The sequence below is a fragment of the Macaca fascicularis genome, chromosome 4, assembly GCF_037993035.2.
Source record: "Macaca fascicularis isolate 582-1 chromosome 4, T2T-MFA8v1.1".
NCBI lineage: Eukaryota > Metazoa > Chordata > Mammalia > Primates > Cercopithecidae > Macaca > Macaca fascicularis.
The window spans coordinates 96,572,566-96,587,866 of NC_088378.1; the positions used below are offsets into that span (position 1 = coordinate 96,572,566).

A 15,301-nucleotide genomic window follows, 5' to 3' on the forward strand; every position below is an offset into this window, starting at 1 on the left:
TTTTTTCTAACTTACCTGAAAAGGAAGAATAGCTGGATTCAGTCATATTTAAGTGAAAGTATTTTTTTTTTCACAAAATACTTCTGGGCTCAAGTAATTAGGCTTTCCTCTTTTTGCCCCTGTTTTCTAAGTATTTCTACAGTTGCATTAATCTACCCTCTTCTCAACCCTATACTCCAACTCCCATTTTGCAAGTCAGTTAGTCAAAATATCAACAAATTAAAAGAAAGTTCTACTCTAATTTTTCTTTAGGGAAAATATCATTGCCTTATTACCAACTTGCAATAGAAATTAATAAGTACTTTTTAGACTCTTCTACGTCAAGATTACTATGACATAGTTCTTAACTTTTAAGAAGCTAAAAAATCCATATATAATACATATGTATGCACTCACATATGTTATAGAAAAAGCAGTGTTCAGCATCAACATAAAGGTAGAATTAAAGTACAATAAAAATTCAAGAAAAAAAATCAACTAATGGATATAAGAAAAAGTGGCATTTGAACTGTTAAGGAACAGAGAGGGCCTGGAAGAAGAGCTTTTAGCTTAAACAATAGCTTAATAAAAGTCACACAGAGTTCTAAAGTATAGACTGAAGGAATTAAGAGCAGTATAGTATGTGGATGTGTATGTGTGTTCAGCAGCAAATAGTTGTTAAGAAGACTGTTTCATATTGTAGAGGACTTTGAATTCTGGGTTGATGAGATTGTATTTTATTTTGTATTGAATGAGAAATCATGTAAGAATTTTGAGCTTGAAATTCACAAGTTATTGTTTTAATAACATGACTGTTAGCAGCAATGCACAGGATGAGTCAGAAGGGGAGCGATCAGACATAAACACTAACTGCAAAGTTGTCACTATAGTTTAGATAAGAAATAATGGGAGCATGAACTTTGCAGAAAAGATAAAAATGGAATGAAGACAGAACTCTATGAGGGAAAGAACACAGTAACTCTTTTAATGATGTTGGGATCCTCAGTCTTCCAGAGGATGGCAATGGGATTTGCTAATACAGGATGGGAGAGAGAATGATGTGTGAATGCCTGTGATGAAGACAGCACACTTACAGTAGAAACTGAGAAAGAGTGGATAACTTCTAAAATCTTTGGGTATAATCATCTATCTTGTGTGATCTAATGTATGTTAATTCTTGTAGAAGAAATGATTTCTGCTGTAATAATCTGCAGCATTTATAGAAACTGGTTTGATTCAAAAGACTGTGATGGTTTTGTTTTCCATTCATGTTTGAGATGTTGAGTTCAGATGAATAACTGAGTGCACGAACTTCATAAAAAGGGATATCATAAGAATGTTAGGAGATAGTAAAAGCCAAAAGGGGAGAATATTGCTGACCCATTCCTTAGACTCATAATTTTAAGTGTTCTGTTCACTGTGCTGTACTTGCTGACTGCATGGTCTATTTCCAAAGGTTGTTTTTATTCCTGTGGGATCCAGAGTATAACAAATGGCAGAGAGTAAATTATTATTGCATGGGAAGGAAAAAAGAAAGCTTACTGTATTTTAGGCTGGTTGTATGCATCTCTGGGATTTGATTTTTTTTTTTTTCATGCTGGTTTACTTAGAAGGTGGTTTGTTAAATGGTTGTTGTGAGAAATGAAATGATTAATTATCTATTTATCTATTATCTCTTTATCTATATGCTTACTTGGTATCTTTTGGATATTACCACATAAGTGAAATAGGTGCATGCAGTGAAATCTAGAGGTTAAGTCTAAATGGAATAAAAATGTCTTATTTAAAGTCAACTAAATAGGTATATTCTAGTAATTATTAATTTAAGGAACTATTTAAGTGTAGATTATTATTAAAATTATTTTAATTTTCTTCATCTTTCAAGTGTCTGTTAATTTGAATACTCTACCTTGTTACCTCTGCCTTCAAATCGAAAGGAAAAAAAATCAAACAAACATTCATTTTGTTATTTTTTAATTTTTCTGTAGAGGATTTGTCAGTGGAAGCCACTGGGACTTTAGGCTAAGTGAGTTTTCTTTTCCTTATTGTGATCAGTCATGTTATCTTTGGTGCCTATGAGTGTACACTGTTAACAGGAAAGGGCACAAGGAGTCCTACTGAGTCCTTAAAAAGTAACTAAGCATATTACTTCTCTAGCAGTGTCTATGATTAATTTTCATTTTCACATAAGTAGATTAAAATTATGTTCTGGCTTTATTAAGACAAAGACTCTCTAAGTTCCTCATCCAGGGATTACTAGTAAACATTAAATGTCCTTCAGGAATTTAGTGCCCTTCTCTATTACCATAAACATTTCAGAATTACACTTCCTTTTTTTCTCCTTCTTTCCAGAATTTAAGAAAGAAGTGATTACGCTGTTGAAATAGTGAAGATTTTACAGATAACACTTCCTTTCCTTCCTTTGTTTTGATAACAGATGGAGATATTTACAATTTTAATAAAATCTAGAAAGGGGAAGCAGGCAAGTCAATGCCAATCTTCCCATTCCATTTGGTGAGTTTTTTTTGTTTTGTTTTGTTTTGTTTTTTTTTGTAGTGTGAAGAGTGTGTGGTATTTTTACTAGTATGGGCTAAAAAATATTTGCAAATCCATCATATAAGCTCTTTATTTATTAGGGAATCAGATAGAGGAGATCTCACCACTACTTTGTGCAGGAGAAAATAGGGACTGGCCTAAAACTCCTCAGTTCCAAGATGGAGCAGCACTCTTTAGGTTCTTTTTCTGGGGCCCTGCACTCATGCCATTCAGGTATAATTTTCATGCTAAATTTCAGCTGAGAAAGCCATTCAGCTACTTATTCATCTTCCTGACATAACTGTGAGAAAGTGTAATAAGTTGTCTTTCTATTTGCCACTTATAAGTTTTATTAGCAAAATACATTTAAAATAACCTTTCTAATCATTTTCTACAAGAGCTTTATTATTTGCTCAGGGCACTTTGGAATTCCAATTTCATTAAAATTGGGAAATGTTTCTCTAGTTCTTTTGTTAACATTGTTTTGTCCTTGGATTGAATAAGGCTATATACTTGAATTTTGATTTTTAAGTTGAAAAAATAAAGCCTAATAGTTTTTTTATATAAACCAAATAGAGCCAGCAATGGGAATTGTAGTGAGAATCAAGTTATCACTTGTTCTGCCAGAATTTAAGCAAGAAGCAATTATACTATTGAAACAGTGAAGATTTTACAGGTAACATCAAAGGCTGACATCAAGTTGAAATCTGCAGTAACACTACTAGATAATGAAAGTAAAAGATTAGCTTTTGCAGTGCAAAGAAATCTAGCTCTGGTGGATATCTTCTGGGAATGATATAACATTTGTCTGCATAAGACTCTGGTGTCGTATGATCACAGAAGAATGAATATGTGCTGTCAACATAAGCCCTATCTGTAAGAGGTCATGGAATGTAAAGTAGAGTCTATGGAAAGGGAGAATAAATGTTACCTACAGTAGAGTAAGTACTTTTTAATGTTGCTTTTGTACAGCAAGATAATGTATACCATCAGCTAGCACTTGACAAGTCTTACACTGGTATAGACTAAATAAACTTATGACTGAATTAAAATGAGGCTGTGGTAGAAGGAGAATAAAATTAGAATCACTCCGGAATAATGATTTACAGGGAGTAAGAAGTCAGTTCATTCTAGAATCTCCTAGAATCTTAAAAAAACTTTTGATTAAGGAGACATTACACTTTGAAATTACAATGTAATTACACATTAGTTTTTTTAATTTGGCAATTAAACTTTCTGAAATACAAATTATGAAAAACAAGTAAATCTTTTATATGCTACATTAAATATTATTGATATGTAAATAAATAACATTTATATATTATATGTGAACAAAATCATGGAAATTCTTTTTAAATTTCAAGGATGATTATTAAAATGAAAGAGAGGTCATTCTAATGTTTGAATGAAAGAAATATCATATCAAAGTCCAAATCGAATTTATAAAGAAAAGGTGCCAGTTACTATCTATAAAGTAGCATCTAAGAAAGATTGGGACAGGAATGGGGTTACTTTTTAAATGTGTGAATTTCTATGGAATACTATGCAGCCAAAAAAAGGAATGAGATCATGTCCTTTGCAGGGACGTGGATGGAGCTGGAAGCATTATCCTCAGCAAATTAATGCAGGAACAGAAAACTAAACACTGAACATTCTCACTTATAAGTGCGAGCTGAACAATGAGAACACATGGACACAGGGAGGGGAAAAACACACACCAGGGCCTGTCGGGGGTTGAGGTTGGGAGGGAGATCATGAGGAAAAATAGCGAACGCATGCTAGGCTTAATACCTAGGTGATGGGTTGATAGGTGCAGCAAACCACCATGGCACATGTTTACCTATGTAACAAACCTGCACATCCGTCACATGTACCCCAAAACTTAAAATAAAAATAAAAATTAAAAAAATAAAGATAAAGAAAACTTTGAAAAAAACATGTGAATTTGACACAGTGCTGGTCAACACAGAAGTTGTTGAACAGGCCAGGTATTTCTTTTTTATTATACTTCAAGTTCTAGGGTACATGTGCACAACATGCAGGTTTGTTACATATGTATACATGGGCCATGTTGGTGTGCTGCACCCATTAACTCGTCATTTACATTAAGTATATCTCCTAATGTTATCCCTCCCCCATTCCCCCACCCACAACAGGCCCCAGTGTGTGATATTCCCCACCCTGTGTCCAAGTGTTCTCATTGTTCAATTTCCACCTATGAGTGAGAACATGCAGTGTTTGGTTTTCTGTCCTTGCCATAGTTTGCTCAGAATGATGGTTTCCAGCTGCATCCATGTCCCTACAAAGGACACAAACTCATCCTTTTTTATGGCTGCATAGTATTCCATGGTGTATATGTGCCACATTTTCTTAATCCAGTCTATCATTGATGAACACTTGGGTTGGTTCCAAGTCTTTGCTATCGTGAATAATGCCACAATAAACATACGTGTGCATGTATCTTTATAGCAGCATGACTTATAATCCTTTGGGTATATACCCAGTAATGGGATTACTGGGTCAAATGGTATTTCTAGTTCTAGATCCTTGAGGAATCACCACACTATCTGCCACAATGGTTGACCCAGTTTACAGTCCCACCAACAGTGTAAAAGGGTTCCTATTTCTCCACATCCTCTCCAGCATCTGTTGTTTCCTGACTTTTTAATGATTGCCATTCTAACTGGTGTGAGACTGTATCTCATTGTCGTTTTGATTTGCATTTCTCTGATGGTGAGTGATGATGAGCATTTATTCATGTGTCTGTTGGCTCCATAAATGTCTTCTTTTGAGAAGTGTCTGTTCATATTCTTTGCCCACTTTTTTGATGGGGTTGTTTGATTTTTTTCTTGTAAATTTATTTAAATTCTTTGTAGATTCTGGATATTAGCCCTTTGTCAGATGGGTAGATTGTAAAAATTTTCTCCCATTCTGTAGGTTGCCTGTTCACTCTGATGGTAGTTTCTTTTGCTGTGCAGAAGCTCTTTAGTTTATTTAGATCCCATTTGTCAATTTGGGCTTTTGTTGCCATTTCTTTTGGTGTTTTAGTCAAGAAGTCCTTGCCCATGCCTATGTCCTGAATGGTATTGCCTAGGTTTTCTTCTAGGGTTTTTATGGTTTTAGGTCTAACATTTAAGTCTCTAATCCATCTTGAATTAATTTTTGTATAAGGTGTAAGGAAAGGATCCAGTTTCAGCTTTCTACATATGGCTAGCCAGTTTTCCCAGCACCATTTTCTAAATAGGGAATCCTTTCCTCATTTCTTGTTTTCGTTAGGTTTGTCAAAGATCAGATGGTTTTAGGTATGTGGTGTTATTTCTGAGGCCTCTGTTCTGTTCCATTGGTCTATATCTCTGTTTTGGTACCAGTACCATGCTGTTTTGGTTACTGTAGCCTTGTAGTATAATTTGAAATCAGGTAGCGTGATGCCTCCATCTTTGTTCTTTTTGCTTAGGATTGTCCCAGCAATGCAGGCTCTTTTTTGGTTCCATATGAACTTTAAAGTAGTTTTTCCAATTCTGTGAAGAAAGTCATTGGTAGCTTGATGAGGATGTCATTGAATCCGTAAATTACCTTGGGCAGTATGGCCATTTTCACGATATTGATTCTTCCTATCCATGAGAATGGAATGTTTTTCCATTTGTTTGTGTCCTCTTTTATTTTGTTGAGCGGTGGTTTGTAGTTCTCCTTGAAAAGGTCCTTTACATCTCTTGTAAGTTGGATTCCTAGGTATTTGATTCTCTTTGAAGCTATTGTGAATGGGAGTTCACTCGTGATTTGGCTCTCTGTTTGTCTGTTATTGGTGTATAAGAATGCTTGTGATTTTTGTACATTGATTTTGTATCCTGAGACTTTGCTGAAGTTGCTTATCAGCTTAAGGAGATTTTGGACTGAGATGATGGGATTTGTAAAATATACAAATATTTTACATTTTTGACATATCATGACATATCATGACATATCATGTCATCTGCAAACAGGAACAATTTGACTTCCTCTTTTACTAATTGAATACCTTTATTTCTTTCTCTTGAGAACAGGCCAGGTATTTGCAAAGCCACCTAAAGACTCAAATATTCCCCATGTCACAGCTCTACACAGTCCTTCTATTCTCATTAGTCATTAGCCTGGAGTATCTCTACCTCTTGAATGTTTGTCTTGTTTAGGTTATCTCCATGAAATTTTCCCAGTCAGGATCAATTGCTCCTTCTTTAGTATTTCCATGTGTACATTCTGCCCTTGATTCTAGTTTTTAACATATGTACTTTTCTGTCTGTCCCACAGATGGCAAGTTTCCAGTTAGGAGTTTTATCCCAACTTGTATCACTTATTTCCCGTAGCCACTAGAATGTACCTTACACATAACAAACACTAGATCAATATTTGTTAAATGAATGAACATAAAGGGAAATGACACAATTAGTCAACTGGATATAATCACATTAAAACTGTGTAAGATTCTGATTGGAAATAGTTCTCTTTTCATCCTGCTCATGAAATGATATTTAGTGTGCCCTTAGGTGTAGATGATGGTTATATTGAGTTGATGAGTTCAATTGGTATATCAATTTCATTTTAATTTTGTGAAATGTTTCCGAGGTATGTCTTAATCTATTACTGAAATTGAATTCTCATAACATGTTATTAAGAAGCACATCAGACTCATATCTCAGTTTAAATGAGAGAGCTTAAGGTTTTGTAAATGTACTTAATCAGCACTCCTAAACCCTGGTAGAACAGTGCATAGAAGAGATCATTCTGGCATTGATGCAGGACCCCTCAGAAATGTGGAAGTTTTCATGGTGGAACTAATTGCATGTGTCATTTGTCAGGTGGATATAGTTAATACTGTGGTTTTGAGGCACCCAAATGCAAAATTAATCGGAAAAGCAAAAACAATTTTTCCCAACTAAATATGCCTCAATTTATAAATATCAATATATCCTCTTTCTGTCATTCCTAGTCACTGAGAGTAGAGCTCCAGAAGATAGAATTTCTTAGTAAATTGTTTCTATATGCATACAGTGGCATTTGCCTTCAGTAAACCTCAGCTTCCTGATGGCATGAAGCCATCTATTCTCAATGATACCTCTCCATTAGCAAAATGATACATCATTGTAAGTTATGCATTATCAATTTGAGTAATGCTTCACCTGTTTTGATTATGGAACCTCTACAATGGTAAACTCTGGAATATAATGATAGCTTAACATTTATTGAGTGAACAGTACATATCAGGCCCTCCCCTAAGTACTTTAAATGTGTTCACGTATGGACTCTCACAACAATTCTATTTACTTCATCTCCTTGCTTAGTAAGGTAGTAAGGTGGAACTAGCTCTTGCAGTCTGACAATAGAACCTGTCTAAAGTGCTCTCAGTTAATTGTCCTCACCTGATTTAAGCTTCCCAGCCTACTGGTTCTCCCAGCTACTTGTGGCTCTTGCTGTAACCTTCAGTATGATATCTAGCTCCTTGGCTCTTGCTGTTCTTTTTGTTCTATTCCTATTCTATCTCACTCAGCATGGATTCATTGATCATCTAATACAACTGTGCATTCGCTCTCACCTGTTAGTACTCTACCTTCCCAACTGCCCCACCATCACCCAAACTTTTGCTGCCTTTCTGGTCACTCTCCAAATCTAGGCACCCAACTACCACCTCAATTTATTTTTTTTTAAGAAGTCAGCCCTTGATCACAGAATTATGTTGAATGAATACATCACAAATTCAAGCTCTTTAATCTTATCTAGATCCTTGCTATTGTTTAGCAAATTGTTTATTCAGTCCCTTGATTAACCCCTATTATCTCCTTTAGGGCAAATGCACCTCAGCTTTTCCACATTTCTTACGTCCCTAACATTCCCTTGACCTGTCTCACATTCAGCAGATAAATTCAATTCCGATTTTATTCAGAAATTTGTGTATATTTCTCAATATACATAATTTTCTTAGCCCCCCAATTTTTCTACCTCTTTACATTCCCTCTTTTTATTGCCTGTCTCAGAAGATGAAATATTCTTCCACTTTAAAGTTGATGTCTTTCCCTGTGCTTTTGGTCTATTTCCATGTAGGCTTTTTAAGGAAGTTGTTTATCAGTTACTCTCTCCTGATTTCCCACCTTGTAACTGTCTTTTCTTACTGATGCCTGCCCTTCAACAAAATAACTAATTTGAGTAATCTTTAGGAACAAAGCAGCACAGAATCCCTTTATACTTAAAACATCTATACCTTGTTTCTTGTCTCATCTTCTGCCTTCATCTCCTTGACAATGTCTTGAAGAGTAGTTTACCCTCACTGTCTCTTCTTAATATTATTCTTGCGGATACTATACCATAAAACCTAGAGTAATTGGCCTAAGGCATTCCCTCCATATCCTCTTTTCTTTGCATCTCATTCTGATCTTTGATCTTTGTTTGGCTTTTTAAAAGTGGCAGTGTTTGCCCTGACAAGTGGTAGAGAGCTCTTGCTCATCCTTCTGCCCCATATATGTGAGAGAAGACAGAATGGAAAAAGGCACCAAGCAATCCTAAAGGGAGGGCCATGGGAGGATCTCTCAAATATAGGCAGTTTACACAGAAGCAAGAACATTTATCTCCAAAACCTTTTACACTAGTACTGAGAACCAACTGTATCTTAGCCTTGACACTAAGTGATGAAGGGTTACAGGACTTGAACTTCCTCTTTAGATGGAAGAGTGCTACTGGTTTTAGGGTTGTTCCAAACTTGCCTAGTCCTAGGCAGTAATAGATTATTTACTTAAGATTCCACTTGAATGTCTAACAGATGACTTGAAATTATACCAGCTCCCGGGCAAACAGAAGTTTGAGACTAGCCTGGCCAACATGGCAAAACCCTGTCTCTAATAAAATACAAAAAATTCGCTGGGCATGGTGGCAGGTGAATGTAATCTCAGCTACTCGGGAGACTGAAGCAGGAGAAAAGATTGCTTGAACCCAGGAGGCAGAGGTTGCAGTGAGCCAGAATCACACCACCACACTCCAGCCTGGGAAACAGAACAAGACTCTGTCTCAAAAAAAAAAAAAAAAAAAAAAAAAAAAAAAAAAAAAACAAAGAAAGAAAGAAAGAAAAGGCAAGAAGAATTGGACCTGTTCTTTAGTCTACAACTATAATTTATTGCAGTCAAGAGCAATGAGGATGGGGAAAAAATAAAAGGTGAATTTTAATGCTATTGCAACATTGATCCTACAGGAAACACTGGCGCTGAGCTGATCCTTAAGGGTTTTCCCAAATTAAGGCAAGAGAGTTAGGACGTGTTAATTCCACAATGATCAGTCATTGGATATTGGCTGCCTCCCAGGATGGGACATCGTTTGGGCAGGATTGAGGGAAACAGCTTTTTTAAGTGAAGGGCAATGCTTGTAGATGGACTCAGCTGTGAATCTTCAGTAGGCAAGATTCTCAGCACCTGAGGAAAAGAACGCCTTGGTCTTCAGGGAGGATCTAAATTGTACTCTACAGCATCTGGTGCAGGAAACATCTAAAAAATGTTCGAAACTTGCTGTTTTAAAAGTTCATGTTAATAGTTCTCATCTTATTGAAGTCACTGGCAAGCTTTTCAAAAATAATTTGATGCCCAATTCTTCAAATATAGCACATTGTTTTAAGTCCACTGAGCTGTATCTAGCCAAAATGTTTCCAAGTTATATTATATTCTTTTAAAAAGGATAAAAAATCAATCATTGGTAATACAAAGTAAAAGGAGAGGATGTTAAATTTTAGATGTTCATTATAGTGACTCAGCAGCCATCTACCTACAAGATTACTACATGGTGTCTTCTGGTAGTCCCAAAGAGGACATTTTGCATCAGTGAGGTTGTGACGTGCCCCTGGGAAGGTCTTCCAGGGTTCTATAGGGCACCATGTAGGGCTAGTGAAGGGGAGCTGTGTTTCACTATGGGAATGTTGACAATAACTCTGGCTTTAAATTCTTCGATCCCTGGAATCTGCCTTTCCTACCCTGCCTGGCTCCACAGAGCAGAAAGCAAAGAAAGAGCTATATTCTCTTTGATGTAATGTTTTCACTTAGACTTACAAAACAAGAACAGCTCCTTCAGAAGAACTGGGAACAGAGCTCCCGCTATTTCTTCTGCACTACCACCACTTTCTACCCTCCCTTCTTTTCAAGCAGTAAAGAATGGATACATGATTGGCAAGATTAATGAAAGGGACCGAGCATAAATCACTGAGACCTTTCTGGACTTTCTTTTTTATGTGGTTGGTACACCTGGATCAGGACCATCTTCAAGAGTCAAGCCTTAACTACCACTGCTTTGGAAGCTCTCAGGAAGCTTTTTGGCAAACAGATTGTTCAGTAGCTGCAACACCACTGATATATTCTTGCTCTGTGTTCCCACCTAAATCTCATCTTGAATTGTAACCCAGTGGGAGGTGATTGAATTATGGGGGCGTGTCTTTCCTGTGCTGTTCTCGTGATAGTGAGTGAGGCTCACGAGATCTGATGGTTTAAATAAACAGGAGTTTGCCTGCATAGGCTCTCTGTTTTTGCTTGCTGTCATCCGCGTAGGATGTGAGTTCCTCCTCCATGCCTTCTGCCGTGATTGTGAGGCTTCCCCAGCCACAAGGAACTGTGAGTTTTCCATTAAACCTCTTTCCTTTGTAAATTGCCCAGTCCTGGGTATGCCTTTATCAGCAGCATGAAAACGGACTAATACATCCACTTTCGGTTGGCTTAGTGATATCTTGCTTTGTAGACCCAACTCTCCAGGAGGGTAGCTCAAGGGTTAGACTTGAAGGGAAGACACAGGAAGACTGAATATGGCTGCAAGTCCATGTTGAAATCCACAATCCAGCAATAAGTGAAAAATTTGAACCCTACATAACCTCTGTATTCACTTCTTACTGGTAAGGTGAAGGGAAAGGGTGTTACTGGCTCCTTAAAGAGCTCAACCTATGGTATTAAATACATTCGCTTGTAAACATTGAGCTGTCTCAACCTATGGTATTAAATACATTCGCTTGTAAACATTGAGCTGTCTCATCCTTTGATTAGCATTTTCTGTGGTCGGAAGAGTCTAGCTCGTCAATTTTCATAACAGCTTGGAAAAAATTGTCACGTGAATACACCAATTTTCATTTTAACTTCATAGTCACCATTTTGTTTTCTAAATATTATTTTGACTTTCCATGTTTCTTGGTGTTTGGAAGAAGGGATTCCCCATGCACAGGAGAGTCTGACATTCTGGATAATCATTAGATATGGCTTTCCTCAAGTTTAATGAAAATGTGGCCTATTTTTAACATTAAAAATTGGCTAGCCAGGCATGGTGGTGGGTGCCTGTAATCCCAGCTACTAGGGAAGCTGAGCCAGAATTACTTGAACCCAGGAGGTGGAGGTTGCAGTGAGCCAAGATTGTGCCACTGTGTTCCATCCTGTGTGACAGAGTGAGACTCAGTCTCAAAAAACAAACCTGGAAATTCTTATAATCTCTGGGTCTACTTACATGTGAGACTTAGGACTAGACTAGACTTTATCAAGGTAATGTTGCCTTTTGAGATTTGGAAGCATACAAATCAGCATCATCTAGATAATATCGGTGAACTAAATGCACTTTTTCCTCACCATGATAAACCTCTTCTAATGTCTAACTCTACTAGCCCCTGGGTAAACTCTCAGTGTAGAATTGGGGTACTTTAATATATGGATTACTCATATAGGCACTTTGGCTTTGAAAGGCCCAGGTAAGTTACAAAGTCTAAAGCAAAAGTGTTGAGTCAGGACAAACAGTTAAAATCACCTGTTAATCTGCTTCCCAACAAGCCAGAGAAAGCAAAGGATCCCAATTAGGAAGTAATGGTTTAAACAGTTTCACCTGCTGTAACAAACCGGCCTTACTATTTTTTTTTTTTTAAAAGGACCAAAATGCTTTTACTTAATATACATCACAAGGGCTCAACCGAGGCTTAATTTAAAAGACCAAAACAAAACAAAAATAATACCACAGCTCAAGATACAGAGTCCTATACAGAAATCACAAAAAGGACAGACCATCTAAAGAAAAATTAAGAAGACAACACGAGGACAGGCTGGGCAGCCTGGGTCAGGGTTCCTGGCTGGTGACCTGCTTTGAGTAGGTTTATTGCAGGTACTTCTTAAAAGCTGTGGGGTTTTTCCAGAGCTCGGCAGCATGCGTGTTCAAGGGACTATCAATGTTGGGTTTTCCTAGAAGGCTCTGGATGGAGAGCAGAATGGTCCTGACGTCATATAGGGCAGACCACTTGTCCTTCAGGATGTCCAGGCATATGCTACCCTGGGTGTCCACGTTGGGGTGGTAGCAGGGTGTGAGGAATTTCACCGTGGGCGCATTGTAAGGGTAGCCACCGGGGAACTCTAGTGAGAGCTTATACCTCAGGTCTTCATATACTGTTCCAGCTGCTCCATGAATGGTCCCTACCCATTTGAAAAGGTTGTCTGATTCAGGAAAGGCAGAAATCCCTTTATCGCCAGACATGAGGGTCATCAGCTCCTGCTGTAGCCTTTTGCCCACGGGACCCCGGGCGGCGCCCCCGCTCAGCTCGGCTCCTTTACCGGCGGCGGTGACGCTAGTGGCTGCTGGGTCGCAGTTTTGGGAAGCCATCCGGGTGTTGTTGGCAGAGAGACAGGAACTCTGAGCACACGACTGCAACTGCCACTATTGTTTTCAAATAGAGCTAATGGACTCCATCTTTCTCTTTTACTTCTAAGATAATTTGGACTGGTTTAAAGTCCCAATATTATATTGCTTCTGGAACCCTGTCGATATTTTCTGATCTTAGCCAATTAAGACAATTTGCTTTTCAGAGGGTGAAAAATAACCCTTTAGCTTCTTTATTAAAAGACTGCTTATGTGTTATTTCTGTGACTAAATTGTGTGCCATTGTCACATATTCAAGCCGGGTTTCCTTTGATTTTATTATCCCCTGAGCTCCCTCAGTGAGCCCTGACTTACCTGTGACCCTCTGGTTACAAAAGAAAAAATTTTAAAGTTGTAGTGGAAGAATGCATGATTTGTAAAAAGTGTGACACTTGGGAAGAAAATTACTTCATTTTTCTATAAATTAGTTATGGACTCATGTTTGATAGAGGCTTAGGCTGATAAGTGGCTTAGTTTTTTGATATAGCAGTCTAAAAGGTTATATTTTAATACTAATCTATTTTTGTGATATGTGTATGTTGCAAATTCAGCTTCTGAACTCTCTAAATTTCTTCCCATTTTCCTTCCAAGCTTGTTTCAGGTTTCTCTGTGTCTCTTCTGGACACTTGCAATTGCCTCCTAATTGGACTTCTTCATTCCCTTTTCTAATTCATTGCCAGTGTTGTTGCTAGCGTGATTATTCAGCTATTTATGGCTGTGAACAAACCATTCAAAGTTAGTAGTATAAACAGCAATCATTTTATTATATTCATGGATTCTAGGAGTCAGAAATTGTGATAGGTTATAGTAGGGATGGCTTGTCTCTACTCCTCAGTGTCTGAGGCTTAATTTGGGATTATTTAAACAGCTGGGGGTGACAAATGGCTGGAGACAGAAATCCTCTAGAAGTTCTTTTACTCACCTGTCTGGTGTCTTGGCAGAGATGACTAGAAGGTTTGGATTGCTGACAGATGTGCCTACGGACTTCTCCAGAATGGTGTAATTGGAATCCTTAAATGGAATTTGGCTTATTCCAGAGTGAGCCTCCAAAGAGAACCAGATAGAAGATATATGACCTTTGGCTTTGAAAGTGAAATAGTATCACTTCTGTCAATCCATGTTGGTTGAAGCGGTTACAAGCTTGCCCAGATTCAAGAGGAAGGAACATAGATTCCACCCATTGATAGGAGAAATGTCAAATAATCTGTGGTGCTTGAAACAAAACCACATTGATTTTTAGAAAATATAAATCTGATAAGTGATTTCCCTGAAAAAATACTTTCTTTCATCCTTCACAATAGACTAGATTCAAGCTCTTGTTCTGAATATAAAATACTTATGGCAACACAGCAATAATCCCATTCAAGGCATAAATGATAAAAAGATCATAGTGCCAAAGAAAGATAAACTACATAGTAAAATGCCTTAAACATGAAATATAAACATAAAGCTATGTGACAAAATGTCATAGACAAAGTTAAAATGACAAAAGACAAACTATGTAAGTTTTCATAGTTTGAAATTATGTGACCTATACAGGATTATATCAATGCACAGAGAGTGCTTACAAATTAATAAGAAAAAGACAAATAGCTCAATAGATAAATGGGCAAATGACATAGACATTTATAAGAAAAAGAAATACATACAATGAAACATACATATGAAAAGTTACCAGACTGATACTTAGTGAAATATAATTTAGAAAGTAATATTTTTGCTTTGTTTTAATGTAACATTGGCAAAGATTTAAAGAGTTTTGTAGAAACCCTGGGGAAGCGAGCATTTTCATTCAGTACTTTTGATGCAGGATGTTGTAATAAACATTCTGGAAGACATTTTGGTAATATGTATAAAAAAATCTTAAATATGTGTTCCCATGATATCATAATTCAAAATCTAGGAATTTAACCTCAGGAAGTACTTGAAGAAATGCACAAAGCTAAATGAAATATCTATGGGGACTTTGCTTAACACATTATAATGCAACCATTTAATGGAATATACATAGTAATATGTGTACATAACTTAAAAGTCAAATAGTACCACAGGTGTTAACACAAAACAATACTTGCCAATCATTCTTTCTCACCCAATACCCTTCTCACTAGAAGTGGCAGCCTTCAACTTATTT

General features: G+C 37.0%; 1 protein-coding gene across 3 annotated transcripts; it reads right to left on the reverse strand.

The window, feature by feature from the left end:
• Positions 1 to 12,497: 12,497 nt before the first annotated feature.
• LOC102146528 (ubiquitin-conjugating enzyme E2 C-like) lies at positions 12,498 to 13,131 on the reverse strand. Of its 3 annotated transcripts, none has more exons than XM_065543076.1 (2): positions 12,982 to 13,131; positions 12,498 to 12,804 (listed from the first exon to the last, which is right to left on the reverse strand). In XM_065543076.1, the coding sequence occupies exons 1-2, from the start codon at positions 13,129 to 13,131 to the stop codon at positions 12,631 to 12,633; spliced, it is 324 nt and encodes a 107-aa protein (XP_065399148.1). In that variant the 3' UTR covers positions 12,498 to 12,630. The 3 variants fall into 3 exon arrangements, with proteins under 3 accessions (XP_065399148.1, XP_065399149.1, XP_015304404.3); XM_065543077.1 differs by having other exon boundaries at positions 12,498 to 12,716; positions 12,919 to 13,131; XM_015448918.3 differs by having other exon boundaries at positions 12,498 to 13,131.
• Between the last annotated feature and the right edge of the window lie 2,170 nt (positions 13,132 to 15,301).

What these genes read in the sequence shown, in the direction of transcription:
- LOC102146528 (XM_015448918.3), bottom strand. Translation starts at nt 13,131, where the DNA reads ATGGCTTCCCAAAACTGCGACCCAGCAGCCACTAGCGTCACCGCCGCC.